Raw genomic sequence first — 27978 nt, forward strand, 5'->3', positions numbered from 1 at the left:
TGTCGTACTGCTCTAAATGTCAGGAAGTTTTTCCTGATGTCCAGCCGGAATCTGGCTTCCTTTAACTTCTGCCCGTTATTCCGTGTCCTGCACTCTGGGAGGATCGAGAAGAGATCCCGGCCCTCCTCTGTGTGGCAACCTTTTAAGTATTTGAAGAGTGCTGTCATGTCTCCCCTCAATCTTCTCTTCTCCAGGCTAAACATGCCCAATTCTTTCAGTCTCTCTTCATAGGGCTTTGGAGAACTTCCAACTCCAGGTCCTCCTGGCCTTAGTCTAAGACTGTAACCACTATCTACTGAACATCCACATCCCGCCTCCCCCAATCCCTACAAGAAAGAATACCATGAGATTGAACCCAGGGTTGCATTGAGCAGGGGGTTGGACTTGATGGCCTTACACGCCCCTTCCAACTCTACTATTCTATGATTCTATGTCCCCGCATCGATTTCTTCCTAAAAGAAGACGCGAAAATGGTCCCTCTCCATGTGCGAGAGGAACAACCCCAAACTGCAGGACCGGGCAGTGACTTGCGAGGAGTCCCACGACCGAAGTCTGTCAGCCTGTCACTCAACGCAGGAACTTGGGAGGTCGAGAAGGCGCGTTGGCTCCCTGCTTCATACAGCAAGCTGGATCCCCGCCGGCAAGTACGCTCACACTTACTCCTGAGTAATTTGCCTCTGGTCTTCTTGTCACAAGCAAGACTGGAGGAGGCAAAGTTTTTCGCGACGCCTTGCCCAATCACTGCGAACAATGCAGCAGCTTTTTAAATGGCGTATTTTCTACACACACCCCATCTCAGCAACCGTCCCCCCCCACACCCAACACGCACTGTTCCCTCCCCCACACCAGCACAGAAGGACATTTTCTTGCCCGAGTGCTAAGCGGAGGTGCAATACGATTTGATCGATGGCGGGGAGATTGATTACCATTACGCTGCAATGCTTTTGACTTTCAACGGCGACCTCCTACCCTGCAACCAGTCAAGGCTTGCAGAAAAACATCCCCGGCTCCCGGCCAGGCTTCCCCCCAATGGCAGTCGCAGAGCCAGACCCCATGCAAAATATTGGAGGGTGGGTAGTGAAAAAGAAGTGGACGTCCCAGATTCTGTCCATTCTTAGCACAGGCTAATAATAATAATAATAATAATAATAATAATAATAATAATAATAATAATTCTTACCTGCCTCTCCGATTGGATCGAGGCAGGCAACAACAGCAAGCATAAACTACAGAAAATACAGATTAAAAACATAGTATACAGTGTTTAAAAAGCATCCTAAAATTCTAATTTAGGGCTATGGCAATATGTAAAAGGACGGGGTACTCCTGTCCTTCTTCCTGCGATTGGGCCTGACTAGGTGACCCTCCTGGGCTACCACCCCGTCGTATTTATTGTAATAACAATAATTACTATTATTCTGGCCAGCAAAAGCGAGCAGGGCATGGTGCCTGATTGAGATGCTAAGAAGCAATGAGCCTTTGGTCTGGCACGTAGCTTGTTTCTGCTCCGGGGTCACCCGTTGCAGAGAAATTGACGGAGAATGTTTTTTTGCTGACACCGGAGGAAAAAAAGAAGAAGAAGAAGAAGAGCACTATCGCATGGAGGGGGGCGGGGAAGGGGAGAGGCTGCAACGGCTCCAGACTGATAATGTCAAAGACAATGGCGGCGGCATCTTAATAACGACTCACCCGCTTGCAAACCGGCCTCCATCCACCCCACACGGCTCCTGCGACAGGCCTGTGACGCTATCGCCCTCCTCTACAAGAATAAAAGGCTCAAAGAGCAACCGTTCTCACCTCAGGTCTTAAGAGAAACCCGTCTCCCAAGAACCAAGGTGGACCTCCAGCTTCAGGATGGGCAAGACATTCAGGTTCAAAGAAAGTTTACTGGTACGTGGAACTACACAGATATCATACTAACGTTAGAACATAAGACGTGTCATGGACCAAGGGTCCATCTAGTCCAGCACTCTGTTCACGCAGTGGCCAACCAGCCATCGGCCAGGGGTGAACAAGCAGGACATGGTGCAATAATCCTCCTCCTCCTCCTCCTCCTCCTCCTCTCCTCCAGGACATCAGAAGTGCCCTGATGCTGGATCAGACCAAGGGTCCATCTAGTCCAGCACTCTGTTCACGCAGTGGCCAACCAGCCATCGGCCAGGGGTGAACAAGCAGGACATGGTGCAATAATCCTCCTCTTCCTCCTCCTCCTCCTCCTCCTCCTCTCCTCCAGGACATCAGAAGTGCCCTGATGCTGGATCAGACCAAGGGTCCATCTAGTCCAGCACTCTGTTCACGCAGTGGCCAACCAGCCATCGGCCAGGGGTGAACAAGCAGGACATGGTGCAATAATCCTCCTCTTCCTCCTCCTCCTCCTCCTCCTCCTCTCCTCCAGGACATCGGAAGTGCCCTGATGCTGGATCAGACCAAGGGTCCATCTAGTCCAGCACTCTGTTCACGCAGTGGCCAACCAGCCATCGGCCAGGGGTGAACAAGCAGGACATGGTGCAATAATCCTCCTCTTCCTCCTCCTCCTCCTCCTCCTCCTCTCCTCCAGGACATCGGAAGTGCCCTGATGCTGGATCAGACCAAGGGTCCATCTAGTCCAGCATTCTGTTCACGCAGTGGCCAACCAGCCGTCGGCCAGGGATGAACAAGCAGGACATGGTCCAATAATCCTCCTCCTCCTCCTCCTCCTCCTCCTCTCCTCCAGGACATCAGAAGAGCCCTGATGCTGGATCAGACCAAGGGTCCATCTAGTCCAGCATTCTGTTCACACAGTGGCCAACCAACCACCGGCCAGGGGTGAACAAGCAGGACATGGTGCAACAGCACCCTCCCGCCCATGTTCCCCAGCAACTGGTGCACACAGGCTTACTGCCTCGAATACTGGAGGTAGCACACAACCATCCGGGCTAGTAGCCCTGGATAGCCTTCGCCTCCAGGAATTGATCCAACCTCCTTTTGAAGCCATCCAGATTGGTGGCCCTCACAACCTCTGGTGGTAGTGAGTTCCATAATCCTCCAAAGCTGTACTGCAGATTATTGAAATCAAACCATGGGGCAGGTTTAATTGTGCACTCAGTCATGGCTTCATCCCGGGGTGGGTAACACACATCGCGTGGGCCACGTGTGACCTTCCAGGCCTTTTCTGCGCCTGCTACCACCACTGCCGAATTTGCTGCCAAACTTTGGGAGAACGGCAGCAAAAAGGGCTGGTTTGACGTCTTTTCAAGAAAAACAAGAAGAACAACCGGGATTTCCTGCCCAAATCCAGCGGTGCAGTGGCACAGCATCGAAATGGGCTGGTTTGTCCTTGTTTTAAACGTGAGCGAGTAAATTGGTCATCAGACCCCTGGAACTTGCTCACCTCTACTTTATACAACCGACTCCTGATGGAGAGGCATTTTGTAAACATCTTCAACAGCATCAAAAATACCCCCATCCCTTTTGGCAACATCTACGGGCATGGCTGTGAAAAGTGTTTGAATGCTAGAACAATCTCTGATTGGCTGGAATTGCCCAGGAAATCCATATAGGAAACATGGCCCTCACTCTAAATGGGCTTTGTTTGCTTCTAGTGGCATCAGCAGATGGCCACCAACTTTAATAGCCTTAAAAGAACATGAGACAAATTCATGCAAGATGAGGCTATCAATAGCTACTAGTCACGATGGCTACATAATACCGCCATGAGCAGAGACAGCATGCCTCTGAATATGAGTCACCAGGAAGCATGAATGGGAGAGGGTTACGCCCCTATGTCCTACTTCTGGGGCTTCCCAGGGAGATCTGGCTGGCCCCTGGAAGAAAGAGGATGTCGAATAAATAGGCCTTTTGGTCTGACACAGAAGGGCTCTTCTTATGTTCACAGAGCAAAGCCAATCAGCTCTGAAGCACGGTGATGTCATCACAGCTAGTATAGGATCCCTGACTGGTTGGCAGATTTCAAGGAGGAACGAAATAGGGGTGGGTGGAACGAAGTGGCACTGCAGCCAATGAGGGGGGACACAATGGCCGTGAAAACCAATAAAAAAGGAATGTTCGGGTTTTGGAGGCTGAAAGCAAAGCCCTGCCTAGATGCTGCTACCTGTTTGGGAGACCTATCAAGCAAGAGGAGATGTACATTTTTCACATCACAAGCAGAATATCACAGATCCTCACAGCTTTCCCAGCACAAAGCATGGTGCACAGGAACATGACATTAAGAAACAAATGCATCAGCAGTATAAAACGTTGTCCTCAACTATGCACAGGATGGAGCCGTAGGCCATGGCTAGACCTACCTCGTCTAGCGTGCTGGAGGTTTGAGGATCTCGCGATGTGGTTATTGCAAGATCTCCCCCTCTGTCTACATGTGGCGTGCGACATCCTAGGAGGAATAGGACGTCGTGACAGCCATACTTTTTTTTACGGGGACGGAGCGTGCATTGAGCAGGGGGTTGGACTCGATGGCCTTGTAGGCCCCTTCCAACTCTGCTATTCTATGATTCTATGAAAAGGGTAAGGGTTTTTTTTTTAAAAAAAAAAAAATTCCCCACTCACCCCACCCTACCCCCAATGGGCCCAGCTCCTGGCGCCTCGCAGTTACTCGCGAGGAGCCGGGGAAAACCGTGACGCCCGCCTATATGTTCCGCAGTCTCGGGATCATCCTGAGACCGCGGAAAAAGCAGGCTAAAAGGCTATGTCGATATCCCGGGGCAAGGAAGGGCTCAATGCAGGAATCCACCCTAAAGCATCCCTGACAGAGGGCTGTCCAGCTGCCTCTTGAAGGCCTCTAATGTGGGAGAGCCCACAACCTCCCTAGGTCACTGGTTCCATTGTCGTACTGCTCTAACAGTCAGGATGTTTTTCCTGATGTCCAGACGGAATCTGGCTTCCTGTCACTTGAGCCCGTTATTCCGTGTCCTGCACTCTGGGAGGATCGAGAAGAGATCCTGGCCCTCTGAGCATGTGCAGTTCTGTATTTTAAACTCGCTTAAATCATAGCACAATCCTGACTACAGGAATTCGCGTCCCCTGCCTTGATTTACTCGGGATAAACCGCCTCTTCATTGTAGGAAGGGAGAGAAAGGGATAACTGTGAACCGCCCAGATAGCTCCGGCTATTGGGCGGTATAGAAATGTAATAAATAAATAAATAAATAAATAAACTGTAAAATAAAATAAAATGAGCCCGTGTAACCATGCACCTACCTGCTCTGCCCCATCCCAATATAAAAACAATTTTAAAAATAAAAATGAAGGCTGCCCTGGCAAGAAGCATCAGCCCTTGAGGGCCCAGGTGATAACGCTGTGCCCATTTGCCACTGCCCCATCATCTTCTGCTCTCTGGATGGCCATGGGTGGGTTTCGGGGAGGCGGAATTGAACTGCAGGGGCCTGGAATGTAACCCCTGAGGTCGAGACCTAGCTGCACACACACACCATGTTTTCTCTCTCGCTTGCTTCAGAATCCAGACTTCGGAACTCAGAATCCGGGGGAGAAATTGAGGCGAGGAGGATTTTGCAAAGCATCCCAAAGCCACAGCCCGAGGACCCCCTTTCCACCTTAAAAAGAGCAAGGATCCACCTTAAAAAAGAAAAAGAACTACATTCCGCCCGTAGGGAAAGTGACAGGCTCAAGGAGCCCTTATCAGCTGTGTATTTACTGCCTGGGCTTTGTTACCAATTAGAGGGATCAGGTGGTTTTAAGGCTGCCTCCGAGACCCAGACAACCGGGGGGGGTGGGGGTGTCAAGGTCAAGAACCAGCAAGGGGAGGGGACCCAGGCACGGAAGTGTAGGGCGCTTGGGGCAATGACCTCCCATTCAGGTCATCCAAAGCGTCGGGGTTTTCCACCGTTCCTTTTCTTTTCTTAAACAAAGTCGTGCTTCCTCCCTTGCAAGGATTCGGAACGAGAAGGAGACGAAGAAGACATACCATCTCCCTTTTTGGCATCCAGGCACTGCACAGGGGTTCTAAAATAAGGTTTTGCAACAAGCTAAGCTGCACTTGAAAGAACCCAGAGGGGTCCCAGGGGTAGCCCTACTATTTTTTAAAGGGCAGTTGAGCTGCGGAAGGATCATTATTTTTATCTAGGGAGGTTGTGGGCTCTCCCACACTAGAGGCCTTCAAGAGGCAGCTGGACAACCATCTGTCAGGGATGCTTTAGGGTGGATTCCTGCATTGAGCAAGGGGTTGGACTCGATGGCCTTGTAGGCCCCTTCCAACTCTGCTATTCTATGATTCTATGATTCTATGATTCTATGATGCAGCAGTATTATCCTCTTTACTGAGATACTTTACATCTTCTCCTTCCGTTTGGTCAAAGGGTTGGACCATCTCTTCCTCTCTCACACCCACATCCGTCCACACCCACAGCCTCCTGAAACAAACCATTGGTTCATCTAGTCTAGCATTGTCTACCACAGCCTTCTCCAACCTGGTGCTGTCTAGCTGTGAAGGACTCCAACGATCATTAACCAAAGGCAGCTTAGGAGAGCGTGTTCAGAGGAGGGCAACAAGGATGATCAGGGGTCTGGAAACAAAGCCCTATGAAGAGGGACTAAGAGAAGTGGGCATGTTTAGCCTGGAGAAGAGATGATGGAGGGGAGACATGATAGCACTCTTCAAATACTTGAAAGGTTGTCACACAGAGGAGAGCCAGGATCTCTTCTCGGTCATCCCAGAGTGCAGGACACGGAATAATGGGCTCAAGTTACAGGAAGACAGATTCCAGCTGGACATCAGGAAAAACTTCCTGACTGTTAGAGTAGTACGACAATGGAACCAGTGACCTAGGGAGGTGGTGGGCTCTCCCACACTAGAGTCATTCAAGAGGCAGCTGGACAACCATCTGTCAGGGATGCTTTAAGGTGAATTCCTGCATTGAGCAAGGGGTTGGACTCAATGCCCTTATAGGCCCCTCCCAACTCTATTATTCTATGATTCTATAATCCAACACATCTAGAAAGCTCCACATTCACCTGGACCAGCAGCAACTACTCTCCAGTATTTCAGACAGAGGGAGGGCTTTCCACCATCCCCTAAGACTGGATCCTTTTTGAAGTCGCGATGCCCTGGATTGAATCCGAGACATTCTTCACACAAAATAGGTACTCCACACCTGAGCTTTGGTCTTTCCCATAAAGACGAGTAAAATCCTAGTCCTCATGATTCTGAATACAGGGCTGATTTAAAAAGGAACACAGGAAGCCAGTTCAGATCATCGGTCCACCTAGCTCAGTAATGTTGACACTACAGGGTCTCAGACCCGGGTTTTGCCCAGTTCTACCTGAAGATAGTGGGGCCTGAACTAGGAAACTTCTGCATGCAAAATCTGATGAGCAGAAGATCTTCAAGGTCTTGGGTATGAAGGGTCTTTCTCCATCAGCTGCAACTTGAGAGCCTTTTAACTGGGGACCTCTTGCATGCCAAGCTGATGCTATCATCACTGATATGGACTCTTTCTGATCCTCATCCTGATATATCATCCTCATCCTGATATGGAATCAGTTGCCTAGGGAGGTCGTGGGCTCTCCCACACTAGAGGCCTTCAAGAGGCAGCTGGACAACCCTCTGTCAGGGATGCTTTAGGATGGATTCCTGCATTGAGCAGGGGGTTGGACTCGATGGCCTTGTAGGCCCCTTCCAACTCTGCTATTCTATGATTCTATGATTCTTCACCATACAAAGGCCATTTCTACACCTAAGGATTATCCCAGGAAAATGGAGGGGTCGTCCCTGCCTACTCCCGGGATCCCCTGTGTGTCATTTGCATGCACAGGGATGATCCCGGGACGATCCCAGGGAAAAAGGCAAGTGTTGAAACGGCCTAAGATTAAGAAATCCCCTGAAAATTTTTCTCTTCATCTCTCTCTCTCTCTCTCTCTCTCTCTCTCTCATGATTTCTAAGCCTCTTTTAAGAGTGGAACATCTTCTGTGCCAGTGTGTGGTTGGTCCAGAAAAGGCAAATATCATGTTGGAGATCTTTGGAAAAGGAATCAAAAACAAAGTTGCCAGTAACCTAATGCCTTTATACAAATCCAAGTTGCGCCCACACTTGGATTATTGTGTCCAAGTTCTGATCACCTCCCAAAGAGAATATTGTAGAGCTCAGAAACGTGCAGCAAAGTGCGGCCCAAATGATCAAGCAGCTACTATAGCATTACAACTTTGGGGGCGCTTTAGGTTAGAGAAAAAGTGAGTGTGGAGGACATACCAGGAGGAGGGCCTTCTCTGCTGTGGCACCCCAGCTGTGGAATGAGCTCCCTAAGGAGGTTCGCTTGACACTGACATTATATGCCTTTAGATGCCAGGTTTAGATGCCTTTTGATACGCCCAGCATTTTAACAGTCTATAAAATAAATTTTAACTTGGTGTTTTAAATTCGTAATTTTGCATTGCTGCTGTTTTTATCTGGTTGAGCTTTTATATTGTATTTTATATTATGGTTTTATACTTTGAATGTTTTTAATTTTTGTGAACGCCCAGAGAGCTCCAGCTATTGGGCGGTATAGAAATGTAATAAATAAATAAATAATATTATGTATGGTTTGGACAAAAAAAATCTCCTTTTCTCATCACACTAAAACCCAAAGGGTTAATCAAAAGAAGCAGAATGATAGGAGAACTTAGGGCAGACAAAACGAAGAATTTCTTCACAAGGCATTTAATTAAACAATGGAACTCACTGCCACAAGATGTATGACAGCCACCAATGCTGGCAGCTTTAAAAGGTGGTTAGATAAATTAATCGGGGAAACAGATTGATAGGAACAGATATGAAGTCCCTTTCTGTATATATTCATCTTTTTGTATGTTGGGGACTGCAAATGTAAGATTGAGGGGAGACATAATAGCACTCTTCAAATACTGAAAAAGTTATCACACAGAGGAGGGCCAGGATCTCTTCTCGATCCTCCCAGAGTGCAGGACACGGAATAACGGGCTCAAGTTACAGGAAGCCAGATTCCGGCTGGACATCAGGAAAAACTTCCTGACTGTTAGAGCAGTATGACAATGGAACCATTGTCTAGGGAGGTGGTGGTCTCTCCCACACTAGAGGCCTTCAAGAGGCAGCTGGACAACCATCTGTCAGGGATGCTTTAGGGTGGATTCCTGCATTGAGCAAGGGGGTTGGACTCGATGGCCTTGTAGGCCCCTTCCAACTCTGCTATTCTATGATTCTATGATTATTCTAACCTTCTTTGCCAGTTCTAAAATAACCACTGCTGCTTAGCTTAGCTGACTAATGAACTAAAGACAACTTGCAGGTCCGTAGATCTGAGCTATTCAGCTATTCCAATTAGAGAAGTTTGATTTAATTCAACCATTGCTAGGAGCCCCTTGGAAGCAGCTTTTGCATAATCAACTGAAAGGGTTTTGACCTTTCAAACTTTTCATTTATTTTTTACCTTCACAAATTCTTCTTCACAGCAATTTGTGGAATACTGCCACAGAACCACTCTGAGCGGTAAAGGATTCTGGGGGAGCATCCTAAGGTGTTCATATATATATATATACACACCAGTGTGAGAGCTGGTGTGGTGTAGTGGCTAAAGTGTTGGACTGGGAGTTGGGAGATCCGGGTTTGAGTCCCCACTCAGCCATGGAAACCCACTGGGCCACTATGAGCCAGTCACGACTCTCAGCCCAGCCTACCTCACAGGGTTGTTGTGTTATTATTATTATTTATTTATATAGCACCATCAATGTACATGGTGCTGTACAGAGTAAAACAATAAATAGCAAGACCCTGCCGCAAAGGCTTACATTCTAATAGAATCATAATAAAACAATAAGGAGGGGAAGAGAATGCACCAAACAGGCAGTATAGAAGTCAGAACAAAATCAAGTTTTAAAAGCTTTAGGGAAAAGAAAAGTTTTTAGCTGAGCTTTAAAAGCTGCGATTGAACTTGTAGTTCTCAAATGTTCTGGAAGAGCGTTCCAGGCATAAGGGGCAGCGGAAGAAAATGGACGAAGCCGAGCAAGGGAAGTAGAGACCCTTGGGCAGGTGAGAAACATGGCATCAGAGGAGCGAAGAGCACGAGCGGGGGAATAGTGTGAGGTGAGAGAGGAAAGATAGGAAGGAGCTAGACAGTGATGTTAAAATGGAGAGGAGGATTATTTACGCCACCTTGGCAGAAAAAAGGCGGGATACAATAAAAAATAAATTAAAAAAATACATCAGATGAACCGAAAAAGCTCCCTAGGCTATATCTGACACTCCCCTGACGTTGCACAATGCAGCAGAAGATCACTAGTGACGGTCAAGGCAACTATGAGAAAAACATGACTGGCATTGTTGAGGAACACCCACAAAGATTCTAAGAAACCGCAAGACTGCCGTGATTAATGGCAGCTGTCTTCCACGAATTTGCTCAATCCTTTGTAAGAAGAGCCTCCTTGATCCCTCTTCAAATTCCATGTAGCCCTGCTTCTCCCCAATACTGTGAAGAAACCAGAGCAGACAACATCCACACATCTTCACAGTACACAACCCAAGACCTCCAGGAACTCCCATAAGCAGGACATGAAGGCAGCTTTCCTTCACTGCGGCTTCTCGCTAACATTTCATTCAGAAAGTGGCATCGTAACCGTGCGTCCACATCGCCCTCCACTTTAGGCCCGGTTTTTCCGCGGTCTCGGGCTGAGCCCGAGCCGAGGAACGTGTGACCAGGCGCCGCGGTTTTGTCCCGGCTCCTCGCGGTTACTCACGAGGAGCTGGGACCCGCGCACGCGGTGCAGAGCTCGTCAGGAGCACTGTGCCCATTGTGGGTGAGGGGAGAGGGGATTTTTTTTTAAAAAAAACCCCACTTACCTTTTGCGCATGAGCGTTCGTGCGCTGCTGCCTGTTTAAGAATTTTTTTAAAAATGGCAGGCGCGACGCCTCTCCCTCTGAGGTCGTCGCACGCCACGTCTAAGCAGAGGGGGGATCTCGTGATAAAACCATCGCGAGACCTTCACCCCTCCGCCGCGGACTTACAGGTAGGTCTAGCTAAGGCCACAGACGACCTGTGAATATGGAGGTTCCATTCCTAACTCGGAGGGCTAATAAGATCGAAAGGGTAGCTCAGCCAAATCAGACCCACGGTCCCTCTGGCCCACTTCCCTGTTCCCCGCGGCTGCCGAACAGGTCTATTTGAGAAGCACACGAAATAGCAGAACTCTCCTGCCATAGTCAGAGGTTTACAACCCCTATACCTGGAGGCTCCATTTAATATCACGGCGAAGGACCACCAACGCCAATGAATTAGGGGCCCGTCTACACTTGTCTAGATGAAACGTAACAAGTTGGCAGAGATGACGTCAGCAGTCACGTGATGCTGTTGTTGTTACGTTTCTTCTGACTTTTAAACGGGCTCCCGGTGACTCTGAGCTAGACGGTTTTAAAAGTCAGAAGAAACGTAACAACAACAGCATCACGTGACTGCTGACGTCATCTCTGCCAACTTGTTACGTTTCATCTAGACAAGTGTAGACGGGCTCCTGCTCATTGGTGAAACACCACACTAAAAGAATCTGGATAGTATTCTTCCACAGTTGCATCAAGATTGCTTTCATTGCAGTGTTTTGTCGTGCGTGTCTATATTTGTAACGGGGAAGCGAGGGAAAGAAACGGAACTGTGCAAACTGCTCTGCTCATGAAGGGCACAAAATTTGGAAATTATAAATAAAATAAAACGACGGAGGATTCTTAATGCATCAGTTCCACTTCGGAAAGAAGGAGCCCGTCTACACTTGTCTAGATGAAACGTAACAAGTTGGCAGAGATGACGTCAGCAGTCACGTGATGCTGTTGTTGTTACGTTTCTTCTGACTTTTAAAACCGTTCCACTTTCTGTTAAAATCGTTTTAAAACTAACAATGTGCCCCAACCTTTCGTTGTATTCAATGCCGTCTTTCAAAGCCATGTCTCGTGACCATGGTCTTTGCTTCCTGATTAGGACAAGTGAGGGCTTTTCTAGACGAGGGGAGGGAGAGCTGGCACAACACGACGAGGGGGAGGGGGAGGGGGAGGGAGGGCGGTGAAAGAGGGGACAGAGGGGACCGCTTATCTTTCGGGGCGCACGTGGTCCCTTTAAGACGCTGCAGGGCTTCCCTCGTCCCTACGCGTCGCCCCGCCTCCCTGCCGGCTTATCCCGGCAGGTCTAGCTCAGAGTCACCGGAAGAAGGAGGTTTACTTCAGAGCCGGTATGAGCATAATGAAGAACGTTCTAAAGAAGAGTGTGCCGGGGTAAAACGATAGAAGAAAAGGTATTTCGATTGACTGGGCTCCAGTTGCATTTTGTAACGTAGCAAGGGAGGACGCAACAATGCACTTAAACAACGGTGTAATGAATAGTGTCGATCCTGCCTTGGACGCGCAAAACGGGACGGAATCCCAGCGGGACGGAAGCCTACCTCTCTCGCGGACGAAATAGGCCAGGTAGAGGTCCAGCTCCTTGACCGAGACGCTGATGTGATGCGGCTGGACGCAGAGGACGGGGTTGGTGCATTGCGCGGCCTTGACCAGCCGCTCTCCATCGGTGCTCTCCAGGGGGATTCCCTTAAACAGGATGACCATGACGAGGTCCAGGCGCCAGACCTTGTCGGCTTGGCGCAGGCAATCGATGCGCCTCATCTTGCCCTTCTGGTCCGGGTTGGAGAGGACGCAGCACGAGGGCTTCTTCCCCGTGATGGACAGCACGAAGTCCTCGCGGTACTCAGGTCGGATGTCCTTGCGCAGCTTGGCCAGCAAGCGGGAGGCCCACTTCTGCTTCACTTCGGGCTTCTCGTTGAGGAGCTCGTCCTTGACGGCCCGCTCCTCGTCCTTCGTCATCCGCTTCTCGTGCTTCTTGAAGTACTTGCGCTTCCGGGCCTGGAGATTGAACCAGGTGTACGCAAAGGCCCGGACATGCGGGAGCAGCGCCTCAATGAAGGGATGGAACTCGTCCTGGGGACGAAGAAGGAGAGAGAGGAACCGTCAAGACAGAGGCCTGCTGGAAAACACTTACGCTGCAATGCTACGCAAACAAACAGAGGGACCTGAGAAGAATGGCTTCCTCCCATACAAGCCCGCTCTATGCGTGAGCACGGGGCATTTCTGACAAGGGTAACCTTTGAGGAGGGACCATAGGGCAGTGGTAGAGCCCCCGCTTTGGAGGCAGAAGGTCCCAGGCTATCTGAAGGAACGCCTCCTCCTGTATGTACCTGCCCTGGCCCTAAAATCATCCTCAGGGGTCCTTCTCCGTGAGCCCCTGCCAAAGGAAGTGAGGCAGTTGGCTACCAGGAGCAGGGCCTTCTCTGCTGTGGCACCCCAGCTGTGGAATGAGCTCCCTAGAACCATAGAATCATAGAATAGCAGAGTTGGAAGGGGCCTACAAGGCCATCGAGTCCAACCCCCTGCTCAATGCAGGAATCCACCCTAAAGCATCCCTGACCGAGGGTTGTCCAGCTGCCTCTTGAAGGCCTCTAGTGTGGGAGAACCCAAAACCTCCCTAGGTAACTGGTTCCATTGTCGTACTGCTCTAACAGTCAGGAAGTTTTTCCTGATGTCCAGCCGGAATCTGGCTTCCTTTATCTTGAGCCCATTATTCCGTGTCCTGCACTCTGGGAGGATCAAGAAGAGATCCCAGCCCTCCTCTGTGTGACAACCTTTTAAGTATTTGAAGAGTGCTCTCATGTCTCCCCTCAATCGTCTCTTCTCCAGGCTAAACATGCCCAGTTCTTTCAGTCTCTCTTCATAGGGCTTCAAAGGACTGAAAGAACCCCCCAACGAAGGTTCGCCTGGCACCTACACTATGTTCTTTGCGACGCCTTTTTAATCTCTCAGCATTTTAACAGTCTATACATTTAATTTTAACTTGGCTGTTTGAATTCGTATTTCTGCACCGCTGCTGCTTTTGTCCTGGTCGGGCTTTTATATTGTATCTTATATCATGTATTTGTACTGTTTGTTTGATACTTTGAACGTTTTTTAATTTTTGTGAACCGCCCAGGGAGCTTCGGCTATTGGGCAGTATAAAAATGCAATAAATAAATAAATAAATAAATAAACCCCCAACATTTCCAGTTAGAAGGATCTCAGGTAAAGCGAAATACCTCTCTCTGCTCAAAACCCTGGAGATAATGTTAGACAAGACGGACAAACAGCCTGATGTGGTAGAAGGCAGCTTTCTATGTGGCTCACGTGACGGCATGCCCTCTTTTAGATGCCCATTAAAGAGAGACAGTGCGGTGTAATGGCTAAAGCACTGGACTGGAAGTCAGGAGATCTGGGTTCTAGTCCCCACTCAGCCATGGAAACCCACTGGGCGACTTTGGGCCAGTCACAGACTCTCAGCCCAGCCTACCTCACAGGGTTGTTGTTGTTGTGAGGATAAAGTGGAGAGGAGGAGGATTATGTATGCCACCTTGGGTTCCTTGGAAGAAAAAAGGCGAGATATAAATGCAGTAATAAAATAAATAAATAAAATAACCCTTCAACAAGGTTTAAACATGTGCTCTACATGGGGCTGCCTTTGAAAACTGTTCAGAAACTTCAGCTGGTCCAGAAGGTTGTGAACAGACTGTTAACCGGGTCCGCTTACGGATAGCACATGATGCCCTTATTACAACAGCTTCTTTGGCTACTAGCCTGTTTCTGGGCAGAATTCAAAGTCCTGGTTATGATTTATAAAGCCCTTAAAGCTTGGGGCCAGGCCACCTGAAAGGTCACCTTCTCCCATACGAGCCCACCCTGGTTTAAAATATTTCGGAGAGGCCCTTCTTTTGAGAGCACCACCTTCCGAACGATTCAAAACAGGGCCTTCTTGGTGGCTGCTCCCAGGCTGTGGAACTCCCTCCAAAGGGAGGCTAGACTTTCTCTCTCTCTCTGCTGCCCTTCCGCTGGCAGGCAAAGGCGTCCTTATTCAAGCAGGCCTTTGGCGTATAACTGGGTCGGATGTAATTTTGTTATTCTTTTACCGGTGTGTTTTTAATTGTTTAACGTGTTTGATTTATTCTCATTTGAAGCAGGTTTTATTTGCATTTATAAGCGACTCCGAGTGCCATTTTTTTCTGGGTTGAAAGGCAGGGTACAAATCAAATCAAGTCAATCCGTCCATCAGTCAACCAAACAGTGTTACAAGTTAAGTGAGTTTAAAATGCAAATCTACCCATGTTTGGAGTACTTGCTTTTTTATCAGGGTTGTTGGCTTCTTTGCTCTAACTTATCAGGAATGTCAAGCAGCTGTGAAGCGTGGAATGGTGGAGAGGGAAGAAGAGAAATGTTTGCAGTGTACTTCATATTTGAAGTAATACACCTGGCCGTCTAAAGGACCTCCCCTGCCCCCCAACCATTCAGTCCAGGGCATAAAATTACCTAGTTGCAACCCTGCTGAGATTCCTCCCTGGAGCCTTCTCCAGGGTGACCAGGGCAGAGACAGCACACCACACAAGAGCTTGTGGGCCCCTGGCAAACTTCCTAACTGTATATAGATCAACTCAGAAGGAGGGAAAGTTCTTGCAAGCATCTGGGTCTGGTTGAACCCTAGGAAGGGATCGAGTCTCCAACGCCTACATAATCCCTCAGTCTGAACTGTAGCATCGCTGAAGCAACAAGCATGCTTGGAACTCCCACGGATTGCCTTGACTGAACCAGGGCCAGGACCTCTTCTCAATCCTCCCAGAGGGCAGGACACGGAATAAGAACATCAGAAGTGGCCTGATGCTGGATCAGACCAAGGGTCCATCTAGTCCAGCACTCTGTTCACACAGTGGCCAACCAGCCATCGGCCAGGGATGAACGAGCAGGACATGGTGCAACAGCACCTCCCGCCCATGTTCCCCAGCAACTGGTGCACACAGGCTTACTGCCTCGAATACTGGAGATAGCACACAACCATTTGCCTCCAGGAATTTATCCAATCCCCTTTTAAAGCCATCCAGATTGGTAGCCATCACTACATCTTGTGGCAGTGAGTTCCACAATTTAACTCTGCGCTGCGTGAAGAAGTCCTTCCTTTTATTTGTGCTGGATCTCCCACCCATCAGCTTCATGGGATGACCCCTGGTTGAGAGAGGGATAAAAAGGTCTCCCTGCCCACATTCTCCACACCATGCATCATTTTGTACACCTCTATCATGTCTCCCCTTAGCCTCCTTTTCTCCAAGCTAAACAATCCCAGTGGATGTTACCTTCCCTTAATTGTTTTAGTTGCTCTTTTCTGCACTTGGGCTCAAGTTAAAGGAAGCCAGATTCCAGCTGGACATCAGGAAAAACTTCCTGACTGTTAGAGCAGTACGGCAGTGGAACCAGTGACCTAGGGAGGTGGTGGGCTCTCCCACACTAGAGGCCTTCAAGAGGCAGCTGGACAACCACCTGTCAGGGATGCTTTAGGGTGGATTCCTGCAATGAGCAGGGGGTTGGACTCGATGGCCTTGTAGGCCCCTTCCAACTCTACGATTCTATGACTCTATGAAATGGAGAGCACCCCACCCGCCTTGGAGTGCAAATTTATCCTGAATCAGGCCACGTTAGCAAACACTCATTGTTTCCTTTCCCCAAAACAAACAAAACTGAAGAATGTTTAATTTCGCAATTGATCTACTTGGAACTTCTTATTGAATAACTTGCTGTGCAAAAGACGTCTGGCGACATTGACAATCCAGATGGTAGGTTTATGTGAATGTTGGTGACCGTGTGTGTGTGTGTGCGCGCGCACACACACACACACAAACAATCACAAACACACAAACACACACACGAGAAAGAGTGTCATAGTAGCAAGTTGTTTCTAAGTGATCTTAGGGGGCCAAGCCCACAGGTAGGATTAGGCGGCCACTGTGCATCACCAAAGTAGTGGGCAAAAAGGCTTGCATAAAATCTGCACATGCTCACATACAAGCATAGATGCAAATTTGGAAATAATAAGAAATCTGTTCCAAAGTCACTCAGTGGGTTTCCATGGCTGAGTGGGGACTAGAACCCAGATCTCCTGACTCCCAGTCCAACACTCTAGCCACTACACCACGCTGCCTCTTCCTGCATTGAGCAGGGGGTTGGACTCTATGGCCTTGTAGACCCCTTCCAACTCTGCTATTCTATGATTCTATGATGGGCAACTCAAGGCCCCTGACTTCCCTACTTAGGGTTCTTCAACTTTAAACTGGACTTCGACTCTACGGTGGTTCAAATAGAGGGGTGTCTTCTGTAAATTAGAGCTCATGGCAGGATCGAACTTTAGCGCTACCAGAGAAAAAAACTCTGCCAAAAGATTTATTATTGCTGCACAGAGCTAGGTTTGAAGGGTTGTTTATATTAGGAAGCTCTGTCCGTTAAAAGTTAAAATCGAAGGTACAGCAAAGCAAATGAGAATTGTGTGTGTCAGGACAAAACTAGGTAGCAGATTGTGTGTTCGGAACTGCCCCAGATATTTGGGAGGAGGAGGTAAGGACTTGGAACAGTCCTCACTGTGGAATGAGCTCCCCAGAGAGGTCCACCTGGCTCCTACACTGTACTCTTTTCGTCGCCAGCTGAAGACCTTTTTATTCGCTCAGTATTTTAACACTGAATTTTCACTTAAATTTAAATTGTACTGTTCTAACTCTGTATTTTAATCTTATACCCATTTTTGCTGCGTGGTTTTCTCCTGGTGGTGCTTTTTATACTGTATTTTGTATTTGGGTTTTGAACCTGTTGGTTGTTTTATTATGGTTTTAATTTTTGTGAACCGCCCAGAGAGCTTCAGCTATTGGGCGGTATAAAAATGTAATAAATAAATAAATAAGAGGCACATGCTGGTGCCAACCATCAAGGGTCCCAACCATCACCACCCTAAATACCCAGGGCTTAACTCCCAGGGCTTTTCTCCCAAGCTGAGATCCAGTACTGTCCTCAGTGGGGACTAAGAACTCGTGGTAGACCTGCTCTACAATACAGACAGGTTACAATAAACCTTTCTCACATTGTTAATATAGGGTGATATGAAAAGGAGGACAGGGCTTCTGTATCTTTAACTGTGGTAGAATCATAGAATCATAGAATAGCAGAGTTGGAAGGGGCCTGCAAGGCCATCTAGTCCAACCCCTTGCTCAGTGCAGGAATCCACCCTAAAGCATCCCTGATAGATGGTTGTCCAGCTGCCTCTTGAAGGCCTCTAGTGCAGGAGAGCCCACCACCTCCCTAGGTCACTGGTTCCATTGTCGTACTGCTCTAATAGTCAGGAAGTTTTTCCTGATGTCCAGCTGGAATCTGGCTTCCTGTAACTTGAGCCCGTTATTCCGTGTCCTGCACTCTGGGAAGATCGAGAAGAGATCCTGGCCCTCCTCTGTGTGACAACCTATTAAGTATTTGAAGACTGCTATCATGTCTCACCATGTGCTGCCTGTATACAAAAGGACACCTGCTGAAATTCCATTTTCAATACAACTGTGAAAGATACAGGAGCCTGGTCCTCCTTTCCATATGGTCACCCTACTCAAATCCTTTGTCAAAAGTGTTCTGACATGATCTATGTGGCTGTTAGCACCAACATTGTCTGAGGGGCGCAAGCTCAGCCGCTGTAGATTGAATTCTTTCATCCATCTGCATTCAAGAGGCAGCTGGACAACCATCTGTCAGGGATGCTTTAGGGTGGATTCCTGCATTGAGCAGGGGGTTGGACTGGATGGCCTTAGAGGCCCCTTCCAACTCTGCTATTCTATGATTCTATGAAGTCTCCCAAATGAACATCGTCGTAAGGTTCATTCTACATTTGTTTGCACCTTTTAAAGGCTTCTGGCTACTACCACTGGGCTCTGTAAAAAAGGAGGCCTGCACCAATCAACCAAAAAAAGACAAAATGGTGTGCCAAAATTTATATCTCTTGGAACTGGGGTCCTCATGCCCCGGGCATGAAGAGGGACTTTCACCAGGTTCTCCATATATACAAATAGCACCTGCTGAATTTCCCTTTTCTATGCAACTGTTAAAGATACAGGCAGCCTGACCTCTTTTCCATAGGGTCACCCTAGTTAACAGCGACTGACAATCTGAGAAAGACATTATTGGCCCCGTTCAGACAACACGCTAAACCAGGCTGCTTAACCACAAAATGGTTAAACAGAATGCATTAGCCTTAATGCATTCCATTGACCACTTTGTGGTTAAGCAGCCCGGTTTAGCGTGTTGTCTGAACGGGGCCATTCTGTTGATAAGAAGACCTTTGCAGACACAGAATCATAGAATCATAGAATAGCAGAGTTGGAAGGGGCCTACAAGGCCATCGAGTCCAACCCCCTGCTCAATGCAGGAATCCATCTTAAAGCATCCCTGACAGATGGTTGTCCAGCTGCCTCTTGAAGGCCTCTAGTGTGGGAGAGCCCACAACCTCCCTAGGTAACTGGTTGCATTGTCGTACTGCTCTAACAGTCAGGAAGTTTTTCCTGATGTCCAGCCGGAATCTGGCTTCCTTTAACTTGAGTCTGTTATTCCGTGTCCTGCACTCTGGGAGGATCGAGAAGAGATCCTGGCCCTCCTCTGTGTGACAACCTTTTAAGTATTTGAAGAGTGCTATCATGTCTCCCCTCAATCTTCCTACAACCCCCTGAAGACGGCCTTGAAAAGATGCAGGCCAAAACGCGTCGGGCTCTTCAACCTACGAAGAAAAAGTTCAGCATCCTGAGAATTTGCTTCTCGTTTTTTTCACCCTCCATCACCGAGACTCCCCCCTGGAGACATTTGCCCTTCTGTTGAAAGCAGTGGGGCCATGAAGAAATGGCCATGAGGGTAGCTGGCACATTGATTTAAATGTTTTAATTGTTTTACTGCTTTTAAATTATATATTCTTTTAACTTGGTTCATGGATTAATTTGTTTTTAGCTGTGTATATTTACTGTTTTATACTGTATGCTTTTATCAGTATGCTACCCTGAGATCTTAATGATATAGGGCTAGAGATGTAAAATCTTAGGAAATTTTGAAGCCATGGAAAAAAACCAGATTTTTTTCCAAGGGTTTTCGGGGGGGGGGGGATTTTCAGAAAAATTGAAATAATGCAATATTAGCACTTTTTACAGATTGAAGAGAGACTGAAAGAACTGGGCATGTTTAGCCTGGAGAAGAGAAGAGAAAATTTGTGAACCGCCCAGAGAGCTCCGGCTATTGGGCGGTATAGAAATGTAATAAAATAAAATAAATAAATATTGAGGGGAGACATGAGAGCACTCTTCAAATACTTAAAAGGTTGTCACCCAGAGGAGGGCCAGGATCTCTTCTCGATCCTCCCAGAGTGCAGGACACGGAATAACGGGCTCAAGTTAAAGGAAGCCAGATTCCAGCTGGACATCAGGAAAAACTTCTGAACGTTAGAGCAGTATGACAATGGAATCAGTTACCTAGGGAGGTTGTGGGCTCTCCCACACTAGAGGCCTTCAAGAGGCAGCTGGACAAGCATCTGTCAGGGATGCTTTTGGGTGGATTCCTGCACTGAGCAGGGGGTTGGACTCGATTGCCTTGTAGGCCCCTTCCAACTCTGCTATTCTATGATTCTATGTTTCTATGATTGTTATTTTAGGAACATAAAATGTAATTATGTCCAAGTTAGTTTGGCATAAAATGATTACATTTGGTATATTAAAAGTACAGTGTATTCAAACAATTATTACATATTTAATTAACTTTTTTTTCCCTTTTTTTGGTAACAAATGGAGCTACAAGGTCCTGAACTGTTAGGAACCCCTAAACTGTAAGGAACCTCTTTGGTTCTGCCAGTTTATGAGGAGCAGGCAAAAAACAATTTTAAAAAACAACAACTGAAGAAATCACCAACGTTAGTAACAAAGAAAATTATTTATGTCTCCGCTAGTCCTCCAGTGTCAAGACATAAAGCCCCCATTCCCATAAAAAGAACTGAGAAAAATGGGGGGGACGGGACACCAAGATTCAATGAATATGCTTGCAATTTAATCAGACTCCTTTTCTGACCTATAGCTATCACTATTAGATTCAGTCTCTGCTTCAAGTGCTGCCCCCTAGAGGCAGAAAGGCATCTTGCGCTTGCATTTGAGAATTGTAGTCTCAGTTTGCAACCTAGGACTTGCTTGTCCTCGGTGCGCAGATATTGTAATAATCTGATACTGTACAGTTTTTAGAAATCATTTGGAGAAGTAAATATCTGAACACCTTGTCTTAAACCTTTTTCATCATGCTAAAATAAAACATTCCATAATCCGTTTTTCCTTCATTTTTTTTCCATTTTTCGGGAAAAAACCAAAAGAGGCTTTGGAAAAAACCGGGGGGACGGGGGACCGTTTTTTTCTGAATTTTTCCGGGTTTTTTTCCAGGCCTTCACATCTCTATATAGGGCAGGATATAAACGTTTTTAATAAATACATAAATCTGCTTCACACAATTCTGATCATGTCAGGACCTCCAAACAGGGCTTTAAAGTTCCACATAAGCCTCACCTCCCTCGCCTGTTAATAGAGAATGGAAAATCAGAAGTTTCTGAAGAAAGAAAGTTGGACTTCACAGCTGCAAATGCTACTCCTTAAAATCTGGTTCCCTTTAAGAGTAACAGAGCGTTCTGTTGACAACCGGCCTCTCCAGCCCTGTGCCAAGAAAATTGGGCTTCACGTGAATTTACTGGAAACAGTTTTCTTTCTGCGGTTTGAAATAGCAACTAGAGGCTGACACAACCACCCTTTTCATCCCATCACAGCTCATTCAACCTGGTGTAACGCAGGCTGGCAGGAACGAAGGGCTCCATCCTGAAACACAGATGTGGGAAAGGAAGCAGCAAACGCCCCCAAACCTCTCAATAAAACGAGGCAGGATTGCAAAATAAATAAATAAAGACACACCGCCTCCTCTTTGCCATCTCTACAACCAGGATTTGGGGGGGGACAAATGTGCACTTAGCAGTTAAAAAATAATTAAACTGTGCCAGCAAAACTGAATTTTGCAATGGGGCTAAATCACATGAATTAAACAAAGTGCTATCCTTCGCTCCCAAACGCATTTTTATTATGCATTACAGAAGCCAGAGAAGAAGACAGAGAGAGAAACCTTGCCACTGCCATCACAGGCGCGGAGTCCCAAGTTACGTATTACACACAACTGAGTGCAACGATACTCGATGTCTCATTTACAAAAGCCACTTCCAAGTGAGGACAAATCAGGAGCAGAAGAACCGGTGGGAAAAGGGAAAGCCTAACCAATTTCCGTGCTCCACATTTCATAGAATCATAGAGTTGGAAGGGGCCTACAAGGCCATCAAGTCCAACCCCCCGCTCAATGCAGGAATCCACCCTAAAGCATCCCTGACAGAGGGTTGTCCAGCTGCCTCTTGAAGGCCTCCAACGTGGGGGAGCCCACAACCTCCCTAGGTCACTGGTTCCATTGTCGTACTGCTCTAACAGTCAGGAAGTTTTTTCCTGATGTCCAGACGGAATCTGGCTTCCTGTCACTTGAGCCCGTTATTCCGTGTCCTGCACTCTGGGAGGATCGAGAAGAGATCCTGGCCCTCCTCTGTGGGACAACCTTTCAAGTATTCAAAGAGTGCTATCATGTCTCCTCTCAATCTTCTCTTCTCCAGGCTAAACATGTCCAGTTCTTTCAGTCTCTCCTCATAGGGCTTTGTTCCCATTTTCCCCTGGGAGGCCCTAAAGGTGGGGAAACACACATTAAAGATCTTTTTGTGGTTGCAGGGCAGGGGAGGCTGTTTGGAAGGAGGTGTAAAAGAAAAACAATAGGTAGGGAAAGAATTACACGCTCCTTTTCCTCTTCCCACTGCTCCCAGACATGGCTTTGCCTCATCTAAAGGGGCTATATCAATCTATTTGCAATTACCATGTATGCATTGACTCAATACTGGGGTGGGCATAATTTTATGTACAATCGCATCCAATCACTTTTTCTGTTGTGTTTTATTGATGGGGGTCCTACACATTAGTACACATCATAAAATAATATTGATGCAATCATACACATGATTGTATAAAGGTTTTTTTTAAGTGTTCTATCAATGCGTAAGAATTTAAGAAGTGCCATGCTGGATCAGACCAAGGGATTGCCTTGTCTGAACTGTGGCATCGCTGAAGCAACAAGCACCCTTGGAACCCTTGGAACCCCCACGGATTTCCTTGACTGAACCAGGGCCAGGACCTCTTCTCGATCCTCCCAGAGGGCAGGACACGGAATAAGAATATCAGAAGTGCCCTGATGCTGGATCAGACCAAGCGTCCAGATAGTCCAGCACTCTGTTCACACAGAGGCCAACCAGCCATCGGCCAGAGATGAACAAGCAGGACATGGTGCAACAGCACCCTCCCGCCCATGTTCCCCAGCACACAGGCTTACTGCTTCAAATACTGGAGATAGACACAACCACCAGGGCTAGTAGCCATGGATAGCCTTCGCCTCCAGGAATTTACCCAACCCCCTTTTAAAGCCATCCAGATGGGTGGCCATCACTACATCTTGTGGCAGTGAGTTCCATAATTTAACTACACGCTTTTTTTACTTTCTATATTTAGGTAAGGTTTCCCAAAATAATCATTCTCTGGACAGCTCACAACATGAAATGCTAAAATACCATTAAAAACATGAACTTTATTTTAAAATGTGGAAAAGTCCAACGGGGAAAGATTGAAAGGACTGGGGGAAGAGAAGATGAAGAGCAGTCTCCCAATATGTAAAGCACTGTCATGCAGAAGACGATGGCAAGGATTTGTTCTCTACTGCTCCAGATAGCAGGATGAGAGCCACTGGGTGGGAAAACTTCCTGACTGTTAGAGCAGTACGACAAAGGAACCAGTGACCTAGGGAGGTGGTGGGCTCTCTCACACTAGAGGCCTTCAAGAGGCAGCTGGACAACCATCTGTCAGGGATGCTTTAGGGTGGATTCCTGCATGGAGCAGGGGGTTGGACTCAATGGCCTTGTAGGCCCCTTCCAACTCTGCTATTCTATGATTCTATGAAATGCAGGGAAGCAGATTTTGGTTAAACATTAGAAGGAACTTCCCAACGGCAATGGAACAAGCCACCAAGGTTGTAAGCTCTCTGGTTGCCATCTGTCAGGGATGTTGTAGCTGCATACTATGTTGATCAGATGGTTGGACCAGATGACCTCCAAGATCCGTTTCAGCTCTAAGAAGGAACCAAAAGTTGTGCTAAAGCATACAGGCACTGGACTCCGCCCCATCTTTGGAAATAAAACAATGGGCCTGTTCAGACCACACACTAAGCCAAGGTTAGGCCACTAACCCTTTTGCAGTAAATGGTTAGTCAGCGTGTTTAAACCATTCTTAGGAATGATTCACGAGACACTAGACGGGGCAATATCCCAAGGATCATCCCTGTGCATTTACATGACGCACAGGGCATCCTGGAAGCAAGGAGAGATGATCCCTCCATTTCCCCGGGATTTTGCCCTACCCTTCTAGCCTGGTTTTTCCGCGGTCCCAGGCTGATCCCGAGACCGCGGAACGTGTGGCCGGGCATCACAAGTTGTCCTGGCTCCTCGCGAGTAACTGTGGGGAGCCGGGCACGGGATACAGAGCTCCTCTAGAGGTCTGTGCCCATCAGGGGTGGGGTGGGGGAAGGGTTTAAAAAAAGAAATACTCACAGTTTACACACGAGCGCTCGTGCGCTCCTTCTTGTTTAAAAATAAATTCAAAATGGCGGCTGCGATGTTGCGCACCGCGTGTAGAAAATCGCAAGATCATCGCCCTACGACCCCCCTCGTCTAGCCACAGTCTCATAGAATCATAGAATAGCAGAGTTGGAAGGGGCCTACAAGGCCATCGAGTCCAACCCCCTGCTCAATGCAGGAATCCACCCTAAAGTCTCAGTCATAGTCCACATGTTTAGATCAAAATGCTTAACCATCACATCTTCGTGTGTCATCTGAACAGGGTAAATTAGGAGAATTCCTAACGTATAAAATCCAATTCGGAATCGTGGGGCAAAACTACATGACACATAGGGTGTTAGGAAAACATATGTCTCGGAGCGTTTAAAGTCGCCTACCTACACATAGTGGTCCCAATACTGATCAGGGCCCCACGCGCTTAATTGTAAGTAATAAAGAGAGGGGAAGTGACACACTACTATTTAACCTACTGTGTAGTTTAGCCCACAATCAGGTAATCTGGAAGTCGAAAATCTGGGAAGAAATTTAGATGAAGAGAATTCTGGAAGCACCCTAACTTCTCGAGTATATACAATCATATTGAGATTGTTTTGGGTGGCACCTTTTCGGAGGAAGGTGTTGCGTTTTAATACACACTGATGTTGGGGTTGGGGAGGCAGTCATGGACTCAAGGAACATGGCGGCAGCAAGCCAACTGCACGTGCACTAAATTCAGAAATTAGAAATGGAACCACCAAGTCCTCCAAATGCATCAGTTCTGAACGTATCCATCCCGTTTTGTAAACGAACGAGGCCAGGCAATTTCAGAGTTCTAATATCCAGGGAGAAATTAAGAGAAGCATTTGGGGTTCACCCTACGTAAATATCGCATTCCCCCTTTGAAACCTTCACAATGGATCAACCCCCACCTACTAGACACAATTTTATGATTTCACTAAAGATTCCGTATTAAAGATTCCAACATAGAAGCGATCTCCAGGAGACACCTACAAAGCACAAAAAGTTGCAAATCCCAAAGCAAGGTCAGGAGAGGACACGACACCCTCACTATCATATAACGTAAGCAGAGGTCAAGCCAGGTGAGGTCTCCACTGGGAGTAATTCATTAGCTGCCGTGTACATCTGTGTTCAGTCTCAGATAATCCCCGATTGGGTTTCAGCCGTCAGCGGCTGTGCACACCCACCCTGGTCTTTTGTTACCCTCTCCTCCCCCTTTTTGCTTTTCCCAGCTTCAGAATGCGGAGTGGCCTTGCATTCCACAAACCTACCCAACGGTTCTTAGATAATTCACGTAAGCATAAGCAACACTCTGTATGTAAAGAATCCATAAAAGTACAGAGAACACAGTTATCGGGCTTAGGTTGGTAAAAAAAATCTGTTTGCTTGAAGAAGAAGAAGAAGAAGAAGAAGAAGAAGAAGAAGAAGAAGAAGAAGAAGAAACTAGTCAACAACAGCAACCAACATTCGTTTAATGCTTTCAAGTGCTTTTGATGGTTTTAAATTTTGTATATTTGTTTTTAATGTTCACTGTTTTTAACTTTTGTAAACATCAAAAGTGCCCTGATGCTGGATCAGACCAAAGGTCCATCTAGTCCAGCACTCTGTTCACACAGTGGCCAACCAGCCATCGGCCAGGGATGAACCAGCAGGACATAGTGCAAGCCTTCTCCTTCTCCTCCTCCTCCTCCTCTTCTTCTTCTTCTTCGCCACCTCCTTCTCCTCCTTCTCCTTAAGAACATCAGAAGTGCCCTGATGCTGGATCAGACCAAGGGTCCATCTAGTCCAGCGCTCTGTTCACACAGTGGCCAACCAGCCTTCGGCCAGAGATGAACAAGCAGGACATGGTGCAAGCCTTCTCCTCCTCCTGCTCCTCCTCCTCCTCTCCTCCAGGACATCAGAAGAGCCCTGATGCTGGATCAGACCAAGGGTCCATCTAGTCCAGCGCTCTGTTCACACAGGGGCCAGCCAGCCCTCGGCCAGGGATGAACAAGCAGGACATGGTGCAAGCCTTCTCCTCCTCCTCCTCCTCCTCCTCCTCCTCCTCCTCCTCCTTAAGGACATCAGAAGTGCCCTGATGCTGGATCAGACCAAGGGTCCATCTAGTCCAGCACTCTGTTCACACAGTGGCCAACCAGCCCTCGGCCAGAGCTTCGGCTATGGGGCGGTATATAAATGTAATCAATCAATAAATAAGTGTCCAAACTGCTTTGCATGCATTATCTAGTTATGATCCTTTCAACAGCCAGTGTGCCGTAGTGGCTAGAGTGTCGGACTGGGAGTCCGGGTTCTAGTCCCCACTCGGCCATGGGAACCCACTGGGTGGCTTTGGGCCAGTCACAGACGCTCAGCGCATCCCTCCTCACAGGGTGGTTGTTGTGAGGATAAAAATGGAGAGGATTATTTTCGCCGCCTTGGGTTCCTTGGAGGAAAAAAGGCGGGATGTAAATGCAGGAATAAAATAAATAAATAAATAAATAAATAAATAAAACAACCCTTCATCAAGGTTTAAACGTATGCTCTACATGGGGCTGCCTTTGAAAACTGTTCAGAAACTTCAGTAATAATAATAATAATAATAATAATAATAATAATACATTTATTTCTTACCCGCCTCTCCCTTTGGATCAAGGCGGGGAACAACATTAGAACAGAAATCAATACATCTTAAAAATTCTTGATTTTACATTGATCTGGATAGGGCTGCCGGAAAAGGCTAGTCTTTAAAGCTGCCTTAAAATCACACAGAGAGTTAATTTTACGAATCTCCTCCAGCAGGCCGTTCCACAATCCGGGGGTGACAGAAGAAAAGGTCCTCTGGGAAACTGATGTCAGCCTAGTTTTAGCTGACTGAAGTAAGTTCACCCCAGAGGACCTGAGTGTGCGGGGCGGACTATTTGGGAGAAGGCGATCCCGCAGGTAACCTGGACCCAAACCATTTAGGGCTTTAAAGGTGATGACCAACACTTTGTACTTTGCCCGGAATCTAATTGGCAGCCAGTGGAGTGATTTTAATGCTGGGGTAATATGCTCACCCCTAGATGTACCGGTGACCAACCTGGCTGCCCTATTTTGAACTAGTTGACGTTTCCGAACTAGGTACAATGGTAGCCCTATGTAGAGCGCATTGCAGAAGTCAAGCCTTGAGGTTACCAGCGCATCCACTACACAGAAGGCTGTGAACAGACTGTTGACCCAACCCACCTCTCAGGGTTGTTGTTGTGAGGATAAAATGGAGAGGAGGTTTATGTACACCGCCCTGGGATCCTTGGGAGGAAAAAAAGCGGGACATAAATGCAATAAATAAATAAATACCCCTGATTCTTAGCTCACTAAACTATACTAGCTGTGCCCGAAGGTTTGCAAAGCACTGTCAAGACTAGGCGACAAGTACATAGGCAG

General features: G+C 47.4%; 1 protein-coding gene across 4 annotated transcripts in view; it reads right to left on the bottom strand.

Moving 5' to 3' along the window:
* NFIC (nuclear factor I C) overlaps positions 1-27978 on the bottom strand; it is a 163383-nt gene that overhangs the window by 87219 nt on the left and 48186 nt on the right. For all 4 annotated transcript variants that reach the window (XM_063147195.1, XM_063147196.1, XM_063147193.1 and 1 more), the window contains exon 2: positions 12386-12917. In XM_063147195.1, the coding sequence (XP_063003265.1) occupies positions 12386-12917 (532 nt within the window). The remainder of the gene's footprint in view (positions 1-12385; positions 12918-27978) is intronic.

Source organism: Elgaria multicarinata, chromosome 23, assembly GCF_023053635.1.
Source record: "Elgaria multicarinata webbii isolate HBS135686 ecotype San Diego chromosome 23, rElgMul1.1.pri, whole genome shotgun sequence".
In the NCBI taxonomy this organism is placed as follows: Eukaryota; Metazoa; Chordata; class Lepidosauria; order Squamata; family Anguidae; genus Elgaria; species Elgaria multicarinata.